The sequence below is a fragment of the Anser anser genome (genome assembly GCF_964211835.1).
Source record: "Anser anser genome assembly, chromosome: 11".
Taxonomy (NCBI): domain Eukaryota; kingdom Metazoa; phylum Chordata; class Aves; order Anseriformes; family Anatidae; genus Anser; species Anser anser.
The window spans coordinates 20173817-20198548 of NC_139732.1; the positions used below are offsets into that span (position 1 = coordinate 20173817).

Below are 24732 nucleotides of genomic sequence, written 5' to 3' on the forward strand. Positions count from 1 at the left end.
ACTTCATTCAGGAGAATGTATGGGAAGGAATGAATCATTCTTAAGAGTAAAGGATATCTTTCCAAGGCATGCCTTAAAATCCTCTATGGATTTGTTCAATACTAAATTCAAGACTTTACAATCAAATACTACACTTCTGTTTGTAGTCATAACAGGAATTACTGCATCTTCGATATGATTTATCTAGAAAAGTGCAGTGGAATTAATACAATTCTCTGGACAAAGAACAGGGAGTACTTGCCTAATTCATTTATTGCAATTTAGCAGGGGAGAATTCCATTATGAAATATTATCTGGACAGAATGAATTTGAATAACTGTAATAACTTCAATAGAGTAGACACTGGGAGACCAATCAAATTTATCCAGTAGTACATCTGTAGGAGGGGAAGGAAACTCACCTTAGAAGGTCCTGTGTTAAGACAGAAACACATCCCTCAGGGAAACAAAAAAAAAACCAAAACTTTCAGATGTTTAATAGATCAGATAGCTAGGACTTGACTGTGAAATCAATGCAAAGATGAAATGATACATTAGAATAAGTGTGCACTCCAGTTCTACAGAAAAGCCAGAAATGATGCAAGATTTGCCCCCTCATTATGAGGTCTGATTCTGTTTTCATTCAGACTGCTACTTTTATAATATTGAAGCACCCTTGGGTTATATAGATTAATTTTAGATTGATGTAGCTGATGAGAATCACAGTGAGAGAATCAAAAATAAGATGGGTGCTTCCGTTATATCCCTGTTCTGTAACATGAAATTAATGGATAACCAGTTCATATTAATTGCAGGTAAGAAATGAAGATGGTAGTTACTAAAGTGGATGTTGGTGTATTTTCATTATCCATGTGAGAAAACAGATTTTTATATAAGTGAATGGTAGCAAGAAAGAAAGGGGTCTGCTGTAGTACAGGTATAGAAAAGGCACTGATCATCCTTTAGCTGTTCTCTTCCATTTCACATATACTGAAGTGAGAAATTAGGAAGGTAAAAAAAGGAATAAAGGCAGTGTAATACTGTGTATTCCAAAAATAGTTTCAAGGTCGTTCCTGTGTTCTGTAGCCTCACCTAATATGAGTCTTTGCTTTAGTAGAGCTGGGCTGATTTAAATCAACAGAAATTCTGGACCACTGTCCCAAAAAGCATTTCCAGTCAAGGAAAACTGACCTTGCGCTGAGAGATCTTATTAAAATATAATAATATTACCTTTTAATCAGGAAGGATGCCAGTATACCTTACTTAGATGTAGCAGAATAGTTTAAAGTGGTTTCTGTAGTGTAATGACATGTTTTTTATTAAAGCCCACTGGGACAGGAGTATAATTGCTGTCTTTCTTATAAGATAATTTTAAGAAGCCAGTAAATTCCTTTACAAAAGTAAGTAATTGAAAGAATGAGATTTTCTATCCATCAAGTGTGGCACTGATCAAAGGACTATTGAAATCTGTGAAAATACTCCATTCTTAGAAAAAATGTCTCCATTTTGTTGTTGCTCTTGAACAAGACTTAATGCAGAACATGCACAACCAGGAAGCTTCGGTTTCTTATTACATATGCCACACAAAACATATTTTTACAGCTTTTTTTTTTTTTTAAGTTACTGTCAACATATTACACTGTTTTCTTTCATTTTGAAAAAAAAATGTTGAAATGAAAAATATTCTCATTGCCTCTTTATTTTCAGTGTTATTAGATTTTAATATACTACTGATTTAAAAACTAGATTTGACACTGATCTCTTTCATTTCCATGAATTTTGTTTAACAGGTTTCACTCCTGCCTTATAGATAGTCCTAGCTTAAGAAGCAAACATAACTGGCAAACACTGGAACAGTTACATTTGGATCATTTCTACATTGGAGCAGTTTTCAGTGTTGGATTCCTTTATTTAAAAACAAATGAGCAAACATCCCCCCCAAAACAAACAAACAAACAAAAAAAACTGTCTGAAGTGTTACTCTGATTCTTTCTGAGCTGTCATATGCCTTGTCCATGGTGCACAGTAGTCCATATTGATGGTCATATTAACACAGGTTGCTGCTTCCTCTTTACCAGTGCAGCAAAATTTCCAAAGGACCCTGGTGCTGCAGAAGGGTGGTGGGTTTACAATATGGCTGGATCAAGGAGCTGGGAAGTGCTGCCAGGTCTTCAAATTCAGAAGATTTCATAGCTTAACGGACAGTTGAACGTGAACTAGGTTTCCAATTCGTATGTTTTGCTTAATAAAGGCTAAAAGAAGAGCCTGTGTTTGTTCTTCTAGTCATTCCTATAGAAATTCAGAATGCTAACTCTTAACAGGACTGGATGGAGACAAGGTGAAAATGTGAATGATGGCTAGAAAAGTGAATGGTGGCTAATTCTCTCCCAGAAGTTCAGAATACAAATAATTGTCAGTCCTTTTTTACTAAAATAAGTCTCTGAAACATCTATTTTCTTTTCTTCATTTATCTTGATTAAGAATTCCTCCCTGATTGCAGGCTGGGAAAAACGGGATATTAACTTCTCTTTTGGAAGAGGGTTAAATGATTAATTTTGTCTGGTTTATTTTCTGTCTTGAGGCTTAGGGGAAGCTTTCTACCACATTCAAAAGATTGTTTCTCATGGGTATTTCTGGGTATGAAATTTATATCAGGCTTTATATATTTTGTTACTTTAAAAATTGCTGTCTATTGGAAACTTGAGTTGCTCTGGCCAGTACTACACCTCCCTAATAAACAGGGAAGAGTAGAAGAATGGGAAACTATTAAAGTAAAGGAAGAGTAAAGCTAAAAGAAAACATTTGGATTATAAAACAGAGATAGATGAAAGCTTAGCAGAATGTCTATTTTAGTAAGCTCTCTGCTTAGCTGTTCTAGACTATAAAGTTTGCATCTGCATTTAAACAGCTTGTATATGCCTGAAATCAAATTTGAATGATTGCAGGCAATTCCAATTTCACATGGAAGTGGGAAAACAGCATGGTGAATCATCTGAGTTGTGAGCATCTCTGACAAAATGTTTCAGCTGTCAAACAGTTCAGATCAAAGGGCTGAGTAAATGAGAAGGTCACTCTAGGCAGAAGGTGCTGGGTTTCAGACATTTTACCTATGATAGTTTTGTAAAAGGTTGGGAAAGGGCTTAACATTCTGTCTCCACTTGTGCAGTGACAGGTTAGAGTGTAGCTGGCTATTTTAGACTACCTTAGGGCTTGAGCTGGCTTTCTGGCAGGTGTACACTAAATACAGTCATCATGGTGATAAGTCACGTAGGGATTGTAGAAATTTCTTTGTTTGAGGTTTTCAGAAAAAAAGCTGATATTCTGTATCTTTTCAAGAATGGTCCTGCATTGTTTTTAGGGGGCTGAATTCAATGATATTTTAATGTCTCGTAAGATCACAGGAAATATAGACCATATGACTGACTTCTAATGCTAGCCAAACTCCAGGGAGAATGTGGGTCCGCTGTTTTCTCTGTGTGTTTCTAGGGCTGATTCTTACTCTGTGTGCTGGATGGCTATTCTTCTGCACATAAATCACCGTTCTGTCATATTCACCTGCTGTGAGATGTTCAGTGCGTATCATCTTTTTACATTAAACCATTTACTTCAAGAGAATGTGTTATATTGCTTTATGAATTATGTTATCTGACACATAAGATTATGTTATGAATTGGCAGTTAGAATATTAGAACAGTGGGACTTTTTATGGCTTATGGTCACGATCCAAGAAGTAATTCATGCCTTTTCTTAATAGACTTTACTGGTCAAAATGGAAGCAGACATGAGAGTGCTGTGTTTTTACTGCTGATCCAGAGTTTAGGCAGAATCCTAGTTAGGGAAATATCTCTCGTTCAGCAAAAGGTGGTTTGCTTAAATCTACAGCCTGTTCATATTCAGAGGAAAGGGATTGGTGTTGTTTTTTTTTCCCATCTACAGCTCTATTGTTCTAAGCCCTCCTTCAGCAAATGTCAGCTGAATTTGTAATTCCCAGTCCATCTGAAGAGTCTGCAAATGATCAAGTGTGATGACTTACTTATGTTTGAGCAAGGAATGCTCATTTCCTGAAGGTGTAGCAATGATGCTGAGGGGAACTGGGGCAAACTGGTCAGTGGAAGACAGAGCTGTAGGTAGGTGTAATTTGGTGAAGGGCCTCTAACAGCAGCACAGCAGTCACTATTCCTCTCTATTTCCTTTGGTCCTGTTATATGAAGATTTACATTTGTATTTAAGCAAGGGTAAACTAGGTTCAGGAATACATTATGACACTTTCCCCTCTCTCAGGAATCCTGTATGTTAAAATATTAAACCTCTTTAATATGTGAAAAGTTAATATTTTTAAAAGATTGAGGAGCTCAACACATACTCTGAAATAAGAAGAGAACATTTCCACTAACCAGTCCTGTTCCTGATACTCAAAAGCCTTCTATAGAGATGTCACCACAGATGAATGTTTCTGTTGTTACTTCTATACCTGTGAATGTTCAGATAGGTGGGAAGCTTAATAAGCAGTACGTGTGACACAGAGGAAAAACCAGGCTTTTGCTTTCCCGTGATGGACTGGTAGCTGGCAAATAGCTTTTATTTTTGACTTTGAACATAGATACCTGATGAAAATAAACTGGCACATAAAAGGAAGGAGTCATCTGAATAAGTTAACTTTTTAGCAAGTGCGCTGGCCAGCTGGCAGTCAGTACCTCAAAGCTTCCCAGTTCATCACTCTATTTTCACTAATTTTCTGGTAGGGATAAATTTCTGTGTAGAGGTCTTTTAAATTCATGAAAGTCTCATGAAAATTAAAGGTGAAAAGAGGGAAAAACAATTCTATTAATGGACTTGCTAAGGGAATGAGTGACTTTAGCTCTTCTAACATTTCATCTTAGCCATCCAGATGAGCCTTCAGACAATAAGAGATAGGAAATGAAACTTAACTAATTTTGCTCCTTAGGCAAATGCAGATTTCATGGTACCTGTAGTCTATCAGATAAATGAAAAGACTACGTGCCTCTTTTATTATTATTTTTTTCTCCCTCTGGAAGAAGAGTGCACACGATCTAAAATGTAGGTTATCCTGATCAGGGACCAGGTCTTCTGTATTTTGTGCAGTGCAGGATCTGTGATAGGGATCTCATATATAATTTTGGTATCCTTGGTTGGGCTAACTATTTTCAGCATTTTCTCTCAAATATTTTATGCCGAAGAGAGATACATTCGTAACAATGGAGAGACAAAGCAAAATATACCAGAGTATCATCCATGTCACATAACTTCAGCTAACACAAGTTCATTTACTGACATTTCATATGTCAGTTTCTCGCCTGGAGCTGCAAATACACAAAAGCTCTTAACATCGTTTTCAGTCACAGGATACTATGCCCTATGGTATATCTAGAGACATAGAAAATGTTCTCTCTCTCTCAAAAAAAAAAAAAAGCAGCAGTGAATAATTTCATCTACCTGTGGCTTCTTCTGTCTGTACTTTCTAGCTGTATTCCTCATGAGAAAATTATTGTTAGTATTGCTAATGGTTGACCTGCCCGTATTACTTTACTATTTTGTCATAATGTTCAGCTAGAAATCTCCGATTAGTTCTACCTCAATTTACATGCTTTCTGGACACATTAACTCTCTATAGATAGTAGCAATCCTGAACAGTTCTTCATCTCCATTTAACATCACTGAAATTTCTTCTGTGTATCGACAGCAGTTAGTTATTCATTCCACAACTGATATTTCACCAGTGCATCTCTCCACTCCTGCTGGCTGCAATATGTTGGCATGCTCACTGTGCTGATCAGTGATGCTATCTAAACTCTAGTTTAAAAACTGAATATATATCCTGCATTTGCCAGACATCTAAATAGATGATGTGAAAAAATCCTGCAGGATAGGAAATTATTGTCCTATATAAATCTGAGATATGCTAAAAGACCGAAGTCATTAATTCTTACTAAATGTCTTCTCTATTGAGCAAAGCCTTCAAGTTTTTAATAACACGCATAAGTTAATAATTGTAGTTGCAATTCAAATGCACTTGATTGGAGACATAATAGACCTTTATTCTTATATTTGTTTTGCTTCCCTGGGGCTTGTTGTCATTTTGTACTTTAAAGACAGTTAAACATGTAATTAGTTATGATGAATATAGAAGGGTTTCCTCCTTTGCTCCATTTTCTGAGTTGGTGTTTTGGTCTTTTTTCTACAGCAATAAAGTGTTCTAGAGATGTTAGTAACCCTTTTGTTTTCTTCCTTTTTCTTCCAATTTCTTGTTCTTTGTTCTCCTTCTTGGGCTAAAATAGCTTTATTTCTTAAAAGTATACCTTTGTGGATCTGGTTATTTTCAGTATACAGAGGTACACCTGAACTTTTGAAGAAGATGGAAATAGAATTCAGTGAACTGGTCATGTTAATTGTGAAAGTGGACTCTTCTCTTTCTGCAGTACATGTAGAAGACAGAACTGAACATACAGTGGAAACAAACAAAAAAATCTAGTCTGAAGTTTTTAAGCACTAACTCAAAATTGTTCAGTCCTTAAATTGAACATTTTAATGTTCTATTCAAATTCAGAGCGTTTTTCTAAGGGTCTATGTAAAGACACTTGTTCACGTATTTGATCAAGCTAGAAATAGGTCTAACTTCCACTAAACTTCAGTCCTTTTTTAAATTTATTATTTTAATAGCAATAAATTGCACTTAAACATAACAAGAGTGAATGAATGTTACCTGAGTCACGTTGAAAGACAGAAGTAAAAATGCTTGTATTGCTCAGTAAGACTCTACAAAATTTCATAGACTTGGGCACAACGTGCATCAGTGTAACTCTCAGTTACACCTGATGAATCCTTTGCCAGACAGTTGGGAACAGGATGTAGAACAGTTGCCCTCTACACCAGAACTACAAAAAGGAGTTGGACACAAAGTCATAAGCCCACCCAGAGGAAGAAAATAAAAGTAAATAATAAAAAAGGGGGTCAGGCTGTTAGTAGTAATCTCATCCATCAACTGAACTGTCCCTAGCATCTTCTTGGCATCTTGATGTTCAAAAAAAAAAAAAAAATGGGGGGGGGAGGGGGAGGAAAGGAAGAAAAAGGTTATTACAAAGTAAATAACAAAATGCCAGAGCGCTTTTCCCAAGAAACCATCTGCTCCAATCACCACAAAATTGTGCAAGCATTGTGCTTTACTTCTTAATGCCTAAGGGGAGTTTTTTGCCAATATTTCCAAGCCAACTTACAGGCCAAATGAGCAATCAACAGACTGATAGCTGTGGCCTCTGGAGCAATGACTTGGCTAGTGGATATTTCTGATCGATGAGCAGCTCTGGGAGGTGCAAGCAGAGGCTTTGAGTGATTATGGTAACAGTGAAACTGCCCGTAAGATGTGGCAAATAATGCATGAATATTGAAATACAACACAGCATAACTGTACCTTCACTGGGAGAGACTGCCTCAATGAGTATTTGTACATCATCAGCAGAACTATAAAGTTGCTGATTTTGCAGACATTTGTTCCTCAGCTTGATAAGTTAATATATATTGTTTAACATGATAATGTAGCAAGCTGTTGTTTTGTGGTTTGAAAGCCAGCTGCATTTGATTGATGCCAGGAATGGAAGTATTTATAAAATGACACTGAATTAGAAGTAGTCAGTTTATGGGTCTGGGGAAATGAATCTTTTATGAAGAATAAAACTTTATGATGAAGGAGTAAAACTGAGGAGGCTTGCATCTTGATTTAAACTCTTCTGGACCGGATGTATGTGGTAGAGCCTTTTAAAATAAAAGTTAGTGTGACTGCATTTTTAAGAATCAAATCTCTAAACATAGTCTTTATGGTGGCCCCATCCTAAATGTATGGTCACGTTTGTACTCTCAGTGAACACCCCAACTGAGTCTAGTTCTTATCTGGAAATACAGTTATGAGACTTCTCCAACAGGTTCTTGGAATATGATTTAGCTCCTGGTTTAAAGCTACTGTGATTTTGAGGCAACAATAACAAATATCAGCCCATTATAACTTTTTATATATGATGTGGGTTTTCTTGTTTTGTTTTAATGGAGTAGAATACACAGTAGGTACCACTGTGCTTTGAGATGATTGGACAATGAACTGGTTAGTTTGCAAACACACTTGTGAGCACGAGCACGGGGATATGTTTCTGAGTACAAGCCATTCTCAGTATGGCTGCAGAAGCCTAGCACCAGTCTTCAACTCAGTGCAAGGTTTCCTTGCTGTTTTCAGTAGCAGTATTAGGCAGCTTCCCTCATGGTTGTGGTGGTGAATGCATATAGGTGGTGTTTAAAGAGAAGTAGTTCTTTTTATTGGTGTTCATGAACAGAAAACAGATAAAGTTTTATACAGACTGTACTAATGTGTAATGGCATCTAAAGACAAATTTTATGTGCATTTTTGCATCTATTATATGAACATGTGAGAGTAGAATAACTTTTACTTAAGCATACACACTACCTTGATGTTAACTAGTTAGCAATATCTCAAAATCTTTGGCAGAGGCAAGATAAAAACAAATGGATCATATTCTCAACACCTGTCCTCCTGGCACTAGCATCTCTATGCAAAATGAATGTGAAATTCTGTTCTTCTGACTTACTAGTTTTTTTAATCTTTTTGCAGCAGAGGAATGATTACACAGAACAAGATCATGTCCAGTGAATAGAAAGGTTAAAGCACTGCAGCTGGCAAATCAGAATCAGATTCAGCCATTGTATCAAGCCAGTTTTATGCCAGAGTAACTAGAGATTTGGGGATTTACATCAGATCTTAAAATCCGTATGTGCCTTCTATACTCTTATCATTAGAAATATTTCAGTAGGACTGTCTAGGACAATTGTATAAATAGGATTTCCACCTGAGTATGTATTTCAATCAGGTTTGAATCTCTGCTGAACATAACTCCTCTAATAGATGAATAATGGTAGAAATTTAAATTCATTTAAAAATATAGTCTAATGTACTTGAACATAGCATCCCATTAAATCGCGTTTTTCAAGGACGAGTCATGTACTGACTACCATTGAATTTCACTTTGAGTGAAACACTTTTTGAGCACTCTAAGATCTCTTGAAGTCTTGCCCTAATTCTTATTTATTTCAGTGAAGTCTTGTGACTTGGATGATCTTCATGAAACATTATCTAACATGAATATAAATAATCTTCTTCAAACACAATAAATACCTAAAAAATAGCACAGTGTGTCACAAGTTCCCTGTACTTTAAAAAGAGGCTGAATATTCATCCTTCAAAACAGAAAGATTTTTTTCTTTTTGCTTCTGAAGAAGTCTCAAACAAAGTAGTTGAAAATATCAGGGCTAGGATCATCTTGTAATACTGGAAAACATGGCATGGCATCCAGTGGTAAGTTTCTTTTTGAGTTGTCTGACCTTTAATCACTGGTGAATAAAACCAACATGCTGTCAGATCTCTGTTATATTTCTCAAGGGGGTAACTCTGCCTGAAGTAGCAATGAAGCAAAACCTTTGAGAGCTTGTATTCAAAGTCACTACAACAAGAGGCAATACTTTGGGAAATACAGCAAAAGAAAAAAAGAAACATCTAAACAAGCCAGTTGTGTTTGTTTAACAGTGAGTGAAGTTATGTCAGCCTGTAGATTAGTTGGTTTTGTTTTTATTTTTACTGCAATACTTCATTTTTATTAGATTTTAAGTAATCTGTGCTTGAAGACCTTCACAAAGAATAAAAGCTCACTGCTTATTACCATACATGAATGTTACATATTTATTTCTGTTCTGCAGGCACTTCCAATGTAATGTCTTAGGCCTTGTCTGTACTAGAGGGTTTTTATCCCTTGTAGTAATGTTGCAACCAAAAACTGTGTGGATAGTGAGGACAAATCATATGATCTTAGAGACCCAGTATGAAATGATAATGTATTTCAAATGTATTCCAGGTTGGATGAGGACAATCTGATCTAGTGGGTGGTATCCCTACCTGTGGCAGGGGGGTTGGAGTTGGATGATCTTTATGGTACCTTCCAACCCAAGCCATTCTTATGATTCATCATGACATTTTAGAGTAATACTTGTCTATTGAAAGTCTATGGGGAGAAAAGAGTTAGACACTACATAAGAATTGAACTCTAGTAAAGAATTAGAATTAACTTTGTGATTCAAACATTAAATGATATAGTTTCACTACTAAGTAACTTAAACGCAAATTGGATAGTTGATGGAATTTGATAAATTGTTTTGGCTGAGGTTTTGGGGCAAAGGAACAGATACCTTCTTATATTCCCTTGTTGGTTTAAAATTTGCTAATATCTTTTGCAGTAATTTGTTACTTAATTTTGATTCACCGTTGGAACTAGTTTGCTGATTTGATCACAACTTTTTTGTTTGTTAGGATTCTCTTCTTTGTTCAGGAAAATATTACCAGAAATGCTTTAGTTTTGGTGTGATGACATTGCTTTTACTTTTTTTTTAATATATATTTATACCTATAAATGAACTGAATAAGTTTTAATGGTCTAGGGGTGAATATTGCAGGGGTCAGCCCAGATGTCAAATTACTTCCTGTCCTTTGTTCCCAAATTACTGCACAAAGCAAATAAAAGATGCTATGTTAGCATTTTAATTTTGTCATCGTCTGGTGTGCCTGTCCAAGAGAGGGGAAAAGACTTGATCCCATGATGAGGGAGTATGTGCTCCATTAGGTAACCAGAGAATTGGCGGCACCTCAGTTGTCTCTATATTAACTGTGAAGTAGAAGAGTATTAAGGTTTTTCCTCTGTAAATTATTTAAGAATCTGTGCAGTCAGCAGCATTCACCCTGTTGCTCTCTATAGCAGAAGTGTACACTGTAGTATTTTCATATTAAAAGCAACTTCAACACGATAAGGATAGTCTGGCAATAAAGGTGGGTGTTTTATATAGAGAATGATGCAATAATCCCATAAGTATGTTCAAATTGAAATTAGAATAATGTAGGCTTTATTCATGATAAAATTTGTCATACTGACAGAATGTTTAAAATGTCCAACCAGTTTTGAAACTGTGCAAGAATTCAAAGTACAAACAGAGCTTTCTCTTATTTCAGCATTGCTGTCACCATCATGGATATCCTGTAGGCCTTCTACCTGTAGAATTTAAAGCATAGAAGATGCATCTGCATTTCAACCAGTGAAATGTTATTAATGTGAATAGCAACAAAGTACGCAAATATGGGGTGTTTTTGGTTAGTCATTTGTCAGCTGCAAACCAGAAGCACTAACAACTTTTTGTTGTTAGCTCAGTAGCAATTAAAACCAGGAAAATTGCAATTACAGACTAAGTATCATGTGAAATTATTTAGTGGTCGTGATGAGATAATTATTTTGTACCCACCTGGTTCTCACAGGTGAAGGCCGCATAATTTTAAGTGTTCTTGCTAACTACATTGTCTGTCCATCTTTCCCTTAGGAACAACTGTGATGCGTATGACAGCATTTGATGCTGATGACTCTAGCACAGACAATGCTCTTCTGAGATATAACATCATCAAACAGACACCCATCAAACCATCTCCAAACATGTTCTATATTGACCCAGAGAAGGGAGATATTGTCACAGTGGTGTCACCTTCAATGTTGGATCGTGAGGTAAGTTTCCTATCACCAGATGATATTTTAATGTTCACACCTATAATCTCCTGTGATATTAGGAAATGTTCAAGAGTATTGTTGGGGATGGGGGTTGGGATGATTAACTTTGAGGAGTCTTTTACAGAGTTTTGTTAATTTCTTATTTTGGCATAAGAAGGTACGTTCTGTGATCACTATTTATAAATCTAAAAGTTCATCATTGCTGGGCAAGACTTCTAGTGTTGGATGATGAGAGCAAAGATCCCAGGAATAAATGGAAGTCAAACTAAAATTACCAACTGACTGTTTGGCAGCAAACAGCAACAACAAAAAAAGCAAATTAAAAACAAAAAAGACCTAATTGTGTGTGTAGCTTGCTATGAGATTGTTACAGTTTAGTGCTTTAAATCTTTTTCTATAATTTTGTTTTTATTGAGAAGACTTATTGGAATATTAACTTAGTACCAATACTTAACTTAGTACCCCATGAAAACACAAGAAAGGAATAGTAAAGGGACAGATTGTCTGCGTGTGTCTTGGAGGTGAGCTACTATCATGCAAAAATCTACGTTTATTGTTGATCATCAACATAATGAGAGCATGAACTGATAATAAGGAAAACTTAGGTATGATAATTTTAGATTCAGAAGAGAATAAACTAAATCCAGATGTTATCATAGTGTATGAAATCTGGAAACCAATACAGTGATGACCAGAACAGTTACTCTGTACATAAACACTTTCCTCAGTTATGTAGGCCTGTGTGCTCTTAGGTTCCTGGAGGCGACCAGATTCTTTCCTTGCAGTTTGCTTCAAGGAAATCCAAAGATCTTAACTTGTCACTCTTCAACCTTGTTTCATTTTGAGCGTATGTGCTGATTTACTGAACTGGTCTTTTATGTTGGTTAGTTACAGGACTATCCAATGTTGTCAATATTCAGCATGTTATGTCTTATTTTAACCATGTGAAAACGATACCCATACCACATATACATTTTAGGTGAGTCATTTTTATTTAGTTTTTTACGACATCAGACAGTTCATGGGTAAAAAAAAATACATATTCCAGACACATGTTGCAGTAAAACTAAGATCTAGGCCTTTAGATCTGTCTTTTAAGTTCAGAGGAATTTCAGTTCTTTCATACTTGTGTGACTGGCCACAGAATCATGCCCAAATTAAGATGTATATAATCACTACCTTTTTGCCTGAGGTTTTGCTTCTAACTTCATTGTTTCAGTTCAAAAGCTTTATACTGTTTTCTAAAGTCACTTTAGGTATTTTTATTCCTAATAGATAACCGTTCCCCAGATTAAACCAATTTACTCAAAATTAGAAAATCAATGGAAGGGAATGAACATGCCTGCTTTTCCTAGTATCTTCCAAAGGTCACTGGTGATTCATGAAATAATGATGCTGTCTCCATACAAGAAGTCTGGCCTCAATCGAACAGATATTACAGCTGGGTAGTATATTCAGAGAGTAAGATCTGAGTTCCTCATGATTTTTAATAATAGTCAACTTGTTACCTTTACTTTGAAGGTGACATGGCAAACTGCTGTCCTGTTGAAACTGCAAAGTAATTTTTATTGTTGCAACACATTCTGAATTGTTTATGAGTCAAAATGTGGGGCGAGCTGTGTAAAATTTTAACAACAAAAACAAGCATTATCTGCCGTTAAAGACCAGTCTAATGCTGACTTGTCAAGTGAAAGACTTGGTAAAAAGCAAGTTTCTTATTACTTCAAGTTGTTGTATTGTCTTCTGTCATCTTTGTGGGTTCAGCCATTTCCCTCCCTTCCTGCTTGTATAGGAACTAGTAGACATACCTCCCCTTTTGGATCTCTAGAGTTTACCATTCATATGCAAAGATGTACATCACCTATTTTAAATCGGAATAATAATTTTCAGGGACAAGTGGCCTAATGATCCTGTTCTGAACAATTCTGGTTACCAACATAATCTTGATACTATAAATAATTCTATGTATTTCTATGTAGCTTGTGAAATTGAATTATTGTAAAAGTATTGTCTGCCTCAGGTACAGACAGACAAGAGTTACATCTCAAGGAGAATATCTCTGTCCAGCTACTGCTTAGGGATAAGGTGTGTGCATGTCACCAAGCTTGGAGAAGTGATTCCCAGGTTTGCTGAAAAGCTGGGTTGCCCTTCCTGTGTAGAATATCAGATGATATTCGTGCCTTATTATATTATATATGCCTCTGATGAACCTTTATAGATCTTAAAGGTTTTATCACAACCTTCTATGAAGTGCGTCATTAGAAACATGGGACAAAGAAATGGTATTTTCTCTGAAAACCTGGCAAGTAGGTATAACAACAGAGGACAAAAAATGTATATAGAGGCATTAAAGAATGGATGGGCAAAGACCCCATGAAACAGTATCAGTGAACAGCTGTGAGGAACAGTTTTCCTTGTCCTCCTCATTTCCTACCGTTCTTTTGTCAGTATCTCAGCATATAACATATTACAGTAGATACAGATGCAGAACAGCAAGTTGTTTAAGTTTTCCATTGCCTCTTTGGAAAAGCAAATGAATGTGAACAACTCAGCTGCTCCTTTTTGATGATTGTGATTTCAGTCAGCATTGTTTGCAGGTAAGTAGGTGTAGCTCATGAAGATGCACATAGTTTTTCCATGGGGGACGATTGATGCTGGGGAATTCCACAGTTTCAGAATCTGAAAAAATGGGTTCTGGTGAATCTGAAGCATTGTGACTGCCAATTCAAACCAGCAGCTTCTCCTAGATTTTACTTAAACTACAAGTTAGGTCAACTGCCTGTAATTTTTCTGCCTTTTGCTAGCTGTATTTATTTTCTGTATGAATCATAAAAAAGCTATTACTAGTCAAAACGGGATTATCTTCAGTTGTTCCTAGGACATGTACTGTTTAAAACTGTATTAGCCTTAGACACCAAATGAGAAGCTGCATTAAAGTAGAAGTTTCTCAAGGATGGACATAGAGAAGGTGAAAATTGTTTTGCATTAATCATATCTATATGCACCAGAGGCTGATATAAACTGTTTTAAATTATGCTAAAACACCGATTGAAGTTACAAGTTCTCCATCTCTTTTTGTAATTTTAACTACCACTTGGATTTTGATGTTTTTGGGAAACTTTCCATTTCATTTAAGACAAACTAACAGCATGTAAATTTTGTGTTGTGTTTTGTGTTGCTTATTTATTTATTTATAGTATAATCAGTTCCATGTTTGTGTATCAGAGAAAACAGGAAACCGGGTTTATTGTGTAGTGGAAGATGCCTTGTATCTACATCTCACTGTCTGGTACGTTTGAACATACTCTACAGTCCATATTATTTTTTTATGCTTAAGTGTTTTCATAGGAGTTGGCATGATAAAGCCTCAGAAATTCTTGTTTCAGTGCAAAGAATCAAACCAAAGGTATTTACCCTAAAGTAAAGCAAAGCGTGGGCATCAGTTTTTATTTCTGATTAAATATGTATGGGAGAATCTCAGCATTCATAAGTAAACATCTAGACTAACAATAAATATAAGGAGATAAAAATCAAGTCAAACTTTTTTCTTTTTTTTTTTTTTCTGGATACTTAAGGATTGAAAATGAATTCTAAATAGATGCTTTTTCAAGAAAATAATAATTAAAGGAAAAAAAAAAGATGAACTTTCTGATGAACCTCAGGCTGCATCTGTTCCTTTAGCTGTAGAGGATCAGTTCAAAATGAATTTTGTTAAAGTTCTACAAGCCTTTGAAATTTCTTTTTCTGTGACTTAACAGTTATTAGGTGTCTTGATAAATTGAGAGTATGGAGATGGGAATGCTTTCAGGTGTGGTAAGTGACTTCTTCATACACTCTATGAATGTTACATGCATAAGGCAGCAGAAGGAATATGTAATGTGAAAGTCACTTCACTGTCTTTAGGGTTGCTTTCTTTCTATACTATGTAGAAATAGAAAAGTATTCTCAGGTCTTTTCTTTGGGTTGCATGTCCATTTTCAGATCTCCAACCTAGCTGTTTTATTTTATTTGTTTTAATTGTTTGTTTTGTTTTAATTATTTACAAGGTATGTAAGATATGACACAGTTTCAAAATTTTGTGAAGTGAGAAAATACATCTTACAGCCGGATCCAGTTTTCATGAATTAGAATTTTCCAGCAACTCTACTAGTAATTGGACATGGTTCTTGATTGCTTAACAAGTTTGAATAAAAGTTTAAATTAGCACAGATGGGTGACACTGAGTGCTTTGGAGTTATTTCCATTGTATAATATCACCTACAAAAGTGTTAAACAACAAGGTCGTACTCTCTAACATGCAGAAAAAGTGTATGTAAGAATCCCACATTATATCAACTTCTGAGTGCTTTTGATTCCTATTGACATCTGCTGAGGGAAGCTGAGAGTGCTTCAAGCCTTCAAAGAAAAACTCAGCACCATGCAGAATTTATATGGCCTGAATCTACCAGCTTATTTTCATTTATAGTTTTTTCACATTCAAAATTTTTTCCAAAAGTGCATGATCCTCAGGGTTTGCAGCACATCTCTGTTAGTTTATTCAAGAACATCCATTTTCGTTTTCAGAAGGCAGGTAAGGACATATTTTTGAAGATTAATGAGCATTGTATTCTTGAGAGAGCTAGGTAGGCATCCTTGAATGTGTCAGAGATAAAGATTGAAGAGTGTTAGGGGGCAAATTATACCTCCAGATATCCATTGGAGAACACATTTGATTCATAGATTCAGAGAAGTATGCCCTCTACCAAAGTGTGTGGTCTAAATGATCCCAAATAGAGCACAAAAAAGGTATGTGTGTTGGGGGGGGGGGGGTTGGTTCAAAATGAAAGGAACCTTGAGAAAGTGTCCTGAGTTTTGTATTTTAGGGACAGAGAGTCCATTTCAAAGTGACACTTCCCTGCAGTGAAAGAAAAATAATACTTCTTGTTCACAGGAGGAGAAAACCCTTGTACAATGTAGAACCAGCTCTTAAATTTCTTTTATGGAACAGTAATAAGTTTTTCTGCTTACCCACAATGCTGTTTTGCCAGTGTTACAGACCCTTGCTCTGTAGGAAAATAGCTGTATGATTTGTATAAATTTTGCATGCGTATAGTATTATAAGACTGTTGTCACCACAGTTAAGTGAAATATTTACTTCTCACAGTTTGAGGAGTAATATGCTTTTGATAGGAACTGCTGTGTTTAATTTGGTTTAAAGTTAAGAAATAGTTTGAGATATCTGCTTTGTGGTGGACTGTATGATGTCATATATGTTTTTAAAAACTCTTCTCAAGAAAAATAATTCAAGTATTCTGTGATTCTGAGAAACCCTGGGCTGGAGTCTGTTAAATAAATGTGAGTTCTCCAGTGAGACTGACACTCAATGTGCCTGTGCAAAGCCATGGCACCACTCCAGCAAGCATTTCCTACGTTTTTAACCTTTTGAATCAATCTTGGTGCATCTAAATATCATTATTTGCATCATATATACCTGTCCCTCTCTTTATTACTTGAAAACCTGGAGCTGATAGCTTTATGCTATAAACCACGAGAAACCTGGAGTTACACTAGCCTGTCCTGCTGATGTTTATGTAGACTACTTGTAATCATGTCATAGCAGGCTGAGGCTCTCGCTTATCTGGATGACTCAGCTTTAAACAACAACTGCAACAACAACAAAAAAAGTCTGTAACAACTAGCAAATACCCGTTCCTGTCCATACATTGATGAATGACTGTACATTGGCTTACAATTCAAGTCAATGCCAGTCTGCTGATACATATTCACCAATACACTGGTTGCATGAAGGAATGAATGCTTGCATAAATGTTCTTTACAGTATTCAACCAGTTCTGCTGTGATAAGTAAATCAGTGTTCTTGTTAATAGGGCTTAAGTTCTCTGAAGGGAGAGCAGTAGAAAACAGAAAAACCTTCTCCACTTCTGCTGATGGACGCTATCCTCTTCATCCATATTTTCCATTTTGGAGATATGTGTCTTAAGCAGTCAATATACTTATTACTTACTCGATCTAAATGCAAATGCTGAACCAACAGCACACCCTCAGTTTTAATGAAAAGATATTAATCTTTTCAGCAAATGCATTCCACATTTGATCTTCGTATTAACCTCTAAAATATTCATATTTACAGTGATTGTAGGAAAATTTATACCTTGGAGCCTACCAGCTCTGAGTTGGAATAATTGTATCATTTTGTCTTGTCTTCTCTGACATTCCTACTTGCACACCTTTACCTTATAGCTGGACCTCAGTTTCTATAGTTTTATGTTTTTGTTTTTTTTTTTTTAGTGACAGATATAGCAATATCTAATATTTCTTTTCCACTTAAAATACAAGATAAAAAGGCATTCATTCTTTTACCCTTAATTAATGCTTTCCTTATACTATGTTTTCTGATGCCAGTAAATATGGCTTTTTCTACTTCTTTTTCTGAGTTTCTCTATGATGCTAAGGAAAGAAAAAGAACATGTCCAGCTCTTCATGAGGATCTTGGATTTAATTCTTTGGTAGGCTACTGGCGTTTCATTCCTCTGATCATGTATTTTTTGCCATAGTTGGAAAAAACAGGTGTTTCTCAACTACTCTCAACTATTGATGACTCCAAGCATCATTTGAAAAAACATACTCCTAAAATAACTTGCTTTCTGGGAAAGCTCAATATTTTCCGGAAGAAGATGTGAATATAATTTTTCAAATGTGCAGTTTTCTGCATTGTCTCATGTTTGGCTTAGAGTTTTTGGTGTTGATATCTGTGGCAGATTTGCTGATCCTCTAGACATGCCACTCATCTAAATATCATGAGTTTCTCTGACTCTGATACATTGCAGAAATATTTTAAAATATCATCTTCAAGGCATTTACTAAGAGTGGCACAAGGCATGATAACAGCTTCCCAAGTACTTTGAATAGAGGCTGATAACTGATGTATGTTATCTTTTTGGCTAGAGTTTCTTTATTTAAAAAATGGAAAGGAATGTTAGCTCTATAAATGTTCAGATATTGAAATCCCAGTGTGTCAAATGACTAAGAGAGGAGAGAAGAAAGTGGTGTACCTTTAAAACCAACCAAACAAAAAACCTTCAAGTAATAGATTTTGCAGAAAGAGATTGTAAATTACTGCTAAATGCTGGTGTGTGTTTTACAAGTACAGAGGGTCCAATGGTAGCTGAAGTTCATCTACAAAAGATGATAGAACAAAATCCAGATTAGTGGCATACCATGTGTTTTGTAGATGTCTGGGTCAATGTCAGCTTAAAAAAGAGAATAGAAGGGCCAAAAGATGAGGCAAATCTGAAATATGCACACTTCCCATGTCTTTCAGTCTTTCTTAGGGCTGAGGAATATGACTACAAAAGGTAGAAATGTCTATCAATCTCAACAAACCCTCTTTTCCTGCAAATATCCCTAGTTTGTAGACTGGTTTTGCTGTCTGGATAATATGAACTCGTTGTTGTAAAAGTAGTGATATACTGCAGTTAAAAAAAAAAATCTGCTTGAAAAAACACTTCTGTTTTCGATCTTAAGTTTGGTTTTTGCACCAAATACTAGTACTTTTAGAATGCTTAGTAATTTCTCTACAAGACATACCCCAGGTAGCACCTAGCCCCTATATTGTAAATTCACAAAAAAGTATTTGCATCTGTATTAACATCCTGGCAAGAGAGAGTATTATCCAGTGCCAGAAATTAAGATTACACAATGGTCGTGTTCCCAAGAGAAAACTAAGAAAAGTCTTAGATTAAGAATTATTACCCAGAAGAATCTAGTTATAAAATTGTGGTTTGGGTCTAGATTCCATGTCCCCATTGCATTTCTTGTGTTTTTAGGACTTTCTATTTTTAGAATGTATGTAGGAAAAATTAATTAAAGTATGTTTTTTTGTAGAAGATTTTATCTTAATACCATCAGTCAGAAAATACTCTCTCTCCAAATTCTGCCTAGTTGCACCTATCCTTGTTCTGGAGTATGTAATTAAAAAGTAACATGAATTTATATATGTATTTTTAGCTTTTCCTCACAGTGTAATTGTATTATTTTGGTTTCTGTGAAGGATTAGGTGGCATTTCTCTATTTAGTTGTCAGCATCCAATAGTCCTCAGTCTGTACTATTGAAATATATAGAATTGTATTCAAAGTTTAAAAAAAAAAAAAAAAAAGGCAACAAAACCCCAAAAGCATACAACAAAACCACCTCGTATTATGTGTATATAAACATTTCAGAAGCTCATAATCTAAAGCTTAAATGAAGCTATGTAATCACATGGTTGATTACTGTAGAAAAAAGGTCAACTTACTACTGAAGGGCTAGTCTTTACATGCATTATGTTCTTTTTTTGATATGGTTATGAAAGTTCTCTATATGATATTTTTTTCTTTTTTCTCTTGCTGGATGATCACTGAATTCTGCCAGTATAAAAATTCTGCCTTTTATGCATATAATTCAGTTTCGCTTATTACTTTTTTCTGTTTTGCTTTTGACATCTTTAATTTGGTCCATCTTGTAGCATGGAATTTTGTTTTTCAAGGCAAAAACAAAAAAAGAAGGGGGGGGGGGTGAAGGTTGATTTTCTTGAGAGGGAATCTATAAAGCATCTTTCTCCCTGCAGACCAAGTATAAGCTGATGCCTTCAGGACCACATATATAAATCATTCCTAAGTGAAGATACTGCTCACTCAGAAAAGTGATTTGTAAATACTTTAAGTTACTGCCATATTATACTACCATTTTTAAATATATACCTCCATCTAAAATATGAATTCTGCCTTGTGCGTTGATGGTATCATGGAGCAGTATTTATGAATGTTGGCTTTTGTTTTTTTGACATACTACATATGTTTTTAGACTACGTTGCCTGACAATACTTATTTAATAATTTTTAGAAAAACGGACCACAACTTGTCCTAGTATTTTTACTAGGATGTTGCCTTGTGTAAAGTTTGAAAGCATGCTTAGACAGGCCAGGCAACGTGCACACTGCAGATGAAGTGGGATACGTGGGGTGGTAGTGGAGGGAAGAGGAGTTCTAATCTTTAAAATGTGGGATATTTCTACTGACAATCATGAAAATATTTCAGATTTAAGGGGCTGCAACAGAGAGAGACCCTAGAATCTGGCCTTTGCGTCTGCAGTGAAGAGGAGGAAAGGAAATTTTATTCCAAATGTACATCAATTTAATAAACATCTGTCATGTATATTTAAAACTGCCATTTCGGGATTGTAATTATATCATCTGAAAATAAGTCTTCCTCAAAAGAGAATTGAAGTGACAGGCTGAAGAAAATGAAACATGACGTTGCTCATTCTCCTTTCGTCCTACAGCTAAAATTTAAATTAATTTTCTTCTTCTTGTCAGAAAGTATTTTAATTGGAAATTATTTTTGATTGCAGTTTTCAGAGAGGAATGGAATTCTTCTAGTGTGTGTACAGAAGTTGTTCAGTGTCTCCATATTATTTTACTAAATTAATCATTTCCAGATATTTTAAACAGTTGACAGCTGTACTGGTAATTCTAAAGAAGGTTAAACAGTTAAAAGATTTGAGAAAATAATTAAAAGTAGTAAGATAAACATAAAGATTTTTACCTTTTTTTTTGTTGTTCCTCAGCACCTTTGCATACATTCATGTTGTGTTTGTTGCTATAGTTACCTGCTTGTTGGGAGAAATGAATACTTGATATTAGCAGTAACTAGACTGTAAAAATTAGATATGCTGTTTCAGTTCAGTTTAAGGTTACTGCTGAATTTCACTTTTAAAAATGTTGAAGAAAAGTTATGGAGTCATAGTCTTATGGGAGGCACAAGTCTCTATAGCCCTGTAAGTTCATTTACACTCATTCCACAGTCTGTTAATGAACTAAAAGATCGTAATTAAATTTTCTTCCAATATACTTTCGTTTTCAGCTTTCAGGCCTTTGAGTTTCTCCTATTAATAACTTAATCTAAATTTCACAGAGGACAATGGCACTCGTGCCATGACCATCATAGACGGTGGCTTTCAATGCTGAGACAGCGTGAGCCAGCCTGTAGGGATCAAATGTAGGTGTTTGCTCTAATATCTCACTTCAGCATTATTTCTGGATTGACATATATGTTTTTTTAACATCTGATTCAGCTGTCACCAGACAGTGAAACAACAGAAGGTACAGGAATGCAGCTCTAAATAACTATCTAGGTAATAGTTCAGTGGAAGCTGCACTTTAGAGAGTAAATAGGTCTGCATAGTAATAAAAAGACTATGTGGGATTATTAGAAAAAATATAGGATTGAGGCAGTTGCTACTTTGACATTTACTTCAGCATTGGCACTTAACTGCATGCATGAAAGTCCTGGGCAGGAAGAGTGACTTGAGGGAAAAGCTTGTTCTGAGACACCAAAATGCTGTTTCACCCGTAAGAAGTGGCAGAAATTCTGTTGTTTGTATTACCTTTCTTTCCCTTAATCTCTGTTGTTTTAGAAATTTCTGAATCATGTCTGCACTTTCGTTAATGTGTCCTTGATAAACTATAAAATTTAGAGACAAACCAAAGAGACAAATTTCCTCTAGAATTCCCTAAAGTATTTCCATCTTTTAAATTAATTACAAGTGGTAGATGTTAAACGCTGAAATAGGTGACATTTTTCAGAGAAATGTATTGGAAATGTACCTTCTAGTATCTAGAAGTCCAAAGATTTCCATTAATGTCATTAAATGTTTGAGAATACAAGAGAAAGACAGTAAAAGCTGTGCTGATAATATAAGTCTGATTTAGCCTTTTTCAAGGTAAGTGAAAAGTCATCTCCCTTGATTCTTGTGGCAGACTTTGCAGCAGGTCCAAGGCAACTGTAGAGCTGAACAGGGGAATTAGAGATAGCAAGGCTTTTTGCTGGACTTCTGATTTCTCACCATAACCAAATTACAGCATTAAGGCTTCATCTTCTTGACTCAAAGGAAAAATAATCACCAGGTTCTGTACCCTGTCGTCTCTCCACTTTAAAGGTAGCACTTTCAGATAACAATAGGTAAAAGCATTGCTTTTAGCAATGTGGCTAAAGAGATGGTTGTAAGAGGTTCAGAGAAGCAAGCCATGTGGTTCAGTTAGAAAATTTCAGCACTTCCAAGTAGATTGTTTTTCAAACCTGTTTTTGTAATAGAAATCTAAAGGCCCCAGTCCAGTTAGAAAGTTTTGGAAACTGCTGGGTTTTTCTGTGCTTGCAGCAACAGCTTAATGGTGAGACAGGGTGGGCTGATCTGCCAGGTCCCTCTCATGAAAAGGTAATGTGACTGCCTGCCCAATCACCTTCCCATCACCTCATTTACTAACTGAGCAAGAAACTGACCCAGTAACAGAAGCTTGCTGGGTTCCTGAGTTGAGTCAGCTCATAGAAATGCCTAAAGTCTCCCCATACTGTCATGTGGGAAATAGGATGAAGCCACGTGGCTTGAGTGGAAGGACAGGACGTGAAACAGCAGTGAAAAGAATGCGTGAGCCATTCCCTTAGCTCACCTGCACTGGGTAATCCTCCCCTGGATTTGTGATTTATGTCACTTATGTGGATAGTTTTATTGATGTGAATTGTTCCTTCTTTCAAGCATGTGTAATGCCTGACGGCTTATTTAGAAATCCAACATGAAGCTTACATTTGAAAATTTTGGTGCAGCACTGTTTAAAAAAAAATAAATTGAAACAAATGAGCAACAAAGCAAAACCTTCAAGAGTAACGCTTCATGTCACCCAGCAGAAGAACAGCAGATAAGGCTGGAAAACACTTACCTTGCTGGGCAGCGGTTGTAATGTATCCCAGATTGTACCACCACTCTGAATTCACTGTACCGGGCTCCAGCTGTCTGTAAAGGGCATTGATTTCCTCCCAAGTACAGAATGACACAATTGAAGGCACTTTCCACCTTGAAAAAAAAAAAAAAGCTCTCAGTGCTATATCATTACAAACAATATGGCAGTTCTTCACCAGGGAATGAGAAAAGGGATTTGTTTCTTACATAGTAGAAAATTCCACTAGCAATAGCCTCAAGCTTGCAGTGAATTTTCCATCTTGCCTAATTCATTAAGGGGTGGGTGAGACTACACTAAGAACTGTCTTTAGGTGGTAGGAATTCTTTCAAATTCATTTCTCTTTGGGTGTATTGAAGTAGGGAAAAGGACTTGACTGAAAATGTATTTCTTGGTGGCTAACAGATCCTTAAACTAATAATTGTGAACTGTCCATGTACATATCCATTTATATAAATGTGTAAATCTGTATAAGTATATATACATAATGTTTGGGGGGTCTTGGGCTGGTTTTTGTTTTTGTTTTCTCCGCTGAGAATTCTTTGAGAGATTTTTATTAGTGGCTTGTCTTTAATTGGAAAATGTGATGTAATATGACTGTTGTGGCTGTCGTGCATCAACGTGAAAGAACAATCGCATCACATTGAAAGGTATAGATACAATTAAATCAAGCTTTTACTAAAATAGCTATAAAATGGAGGGTCACAGCTTGATTTTAGAGAGGATGTAACCTTTTAAAAACAAAATAAAGATTTAAAGCTGTGTAAATCAGCAGTATTTCTTTTTTTTCAGCTGTCAAGCAGGTCCTGTTTTCCTTTCTGAGTTGGAAAAGCTGGATACCTGTGTTCAAAAAGTTTCAAAAGAAACTTTTTTCTTGTTAGGTACTTTCCACTAGTATCAGTGTATTAGCTAGTTATGTTTCCCCATACTTTATATTTCATATTCAGATTATCAGCCTCCCAATGAGGCAAAGAGTTTGATTATGTGAGCTGACATGTCAGTGTTATTTTGTGGAGGCCAAGGGTTTCTTTTTTTTTTCCTCTTCCACTTAGAAAGGTGGTAAAGCTCTGGAACCGGCTCCCCGGGGAAGTGGTCATGGTAGCAAGCCTGTCAGAGTTCAGGAAGCATTTGAACTTTCCAACATATATATGGGCTGATTTTTCTGGGTGGTCCTGTGTGGAGCCAGGAGTTGGATGTGACGATGCTTGTTGGGTTCCTTCCAACTCAGGATATACAGTGATTCTGTATTTTATAATTCCATGATCTTAGTGACTTGGTAAGTTACTCCTACTTGAACAGAGCAGGCATAAATTAAACGGAGGATATTAGTTTCTAATAGATAAAATAGATATGTTTTTCTTTTCATCATCT

At 35.8% G+C, this 24732-nt stretch overlaps 1 protein-coding gene across 8 annotated transcripts in view; it reads left to right on the forward strand.

The window, feature by feature from the left end:
- The window catches only part of CDH13 (cadherin 13), a 493014-nt gene that overhangs the window by 336261 nt on the left and 132021 nt on the right, over positions 1-24732 (forward strand). For all 8 annotated transcript variants that reach the window (XR_014588949.1, XR_014588950.1, XR_014588951.1 and 5 more), the window contains one exon: positions 11412-11590. Coding sequence is in view for 5 of the 8 variants with exons in the window: in XM_083851524.1 (XP_083707650.1) it covers positions 11412-11590 (179 nt within the window). In the remaining 3 variants the exon portion in view is untranslated. The remainder of the gene's footprint in view (positions 1-11411; positions 11591-24732) is intronic.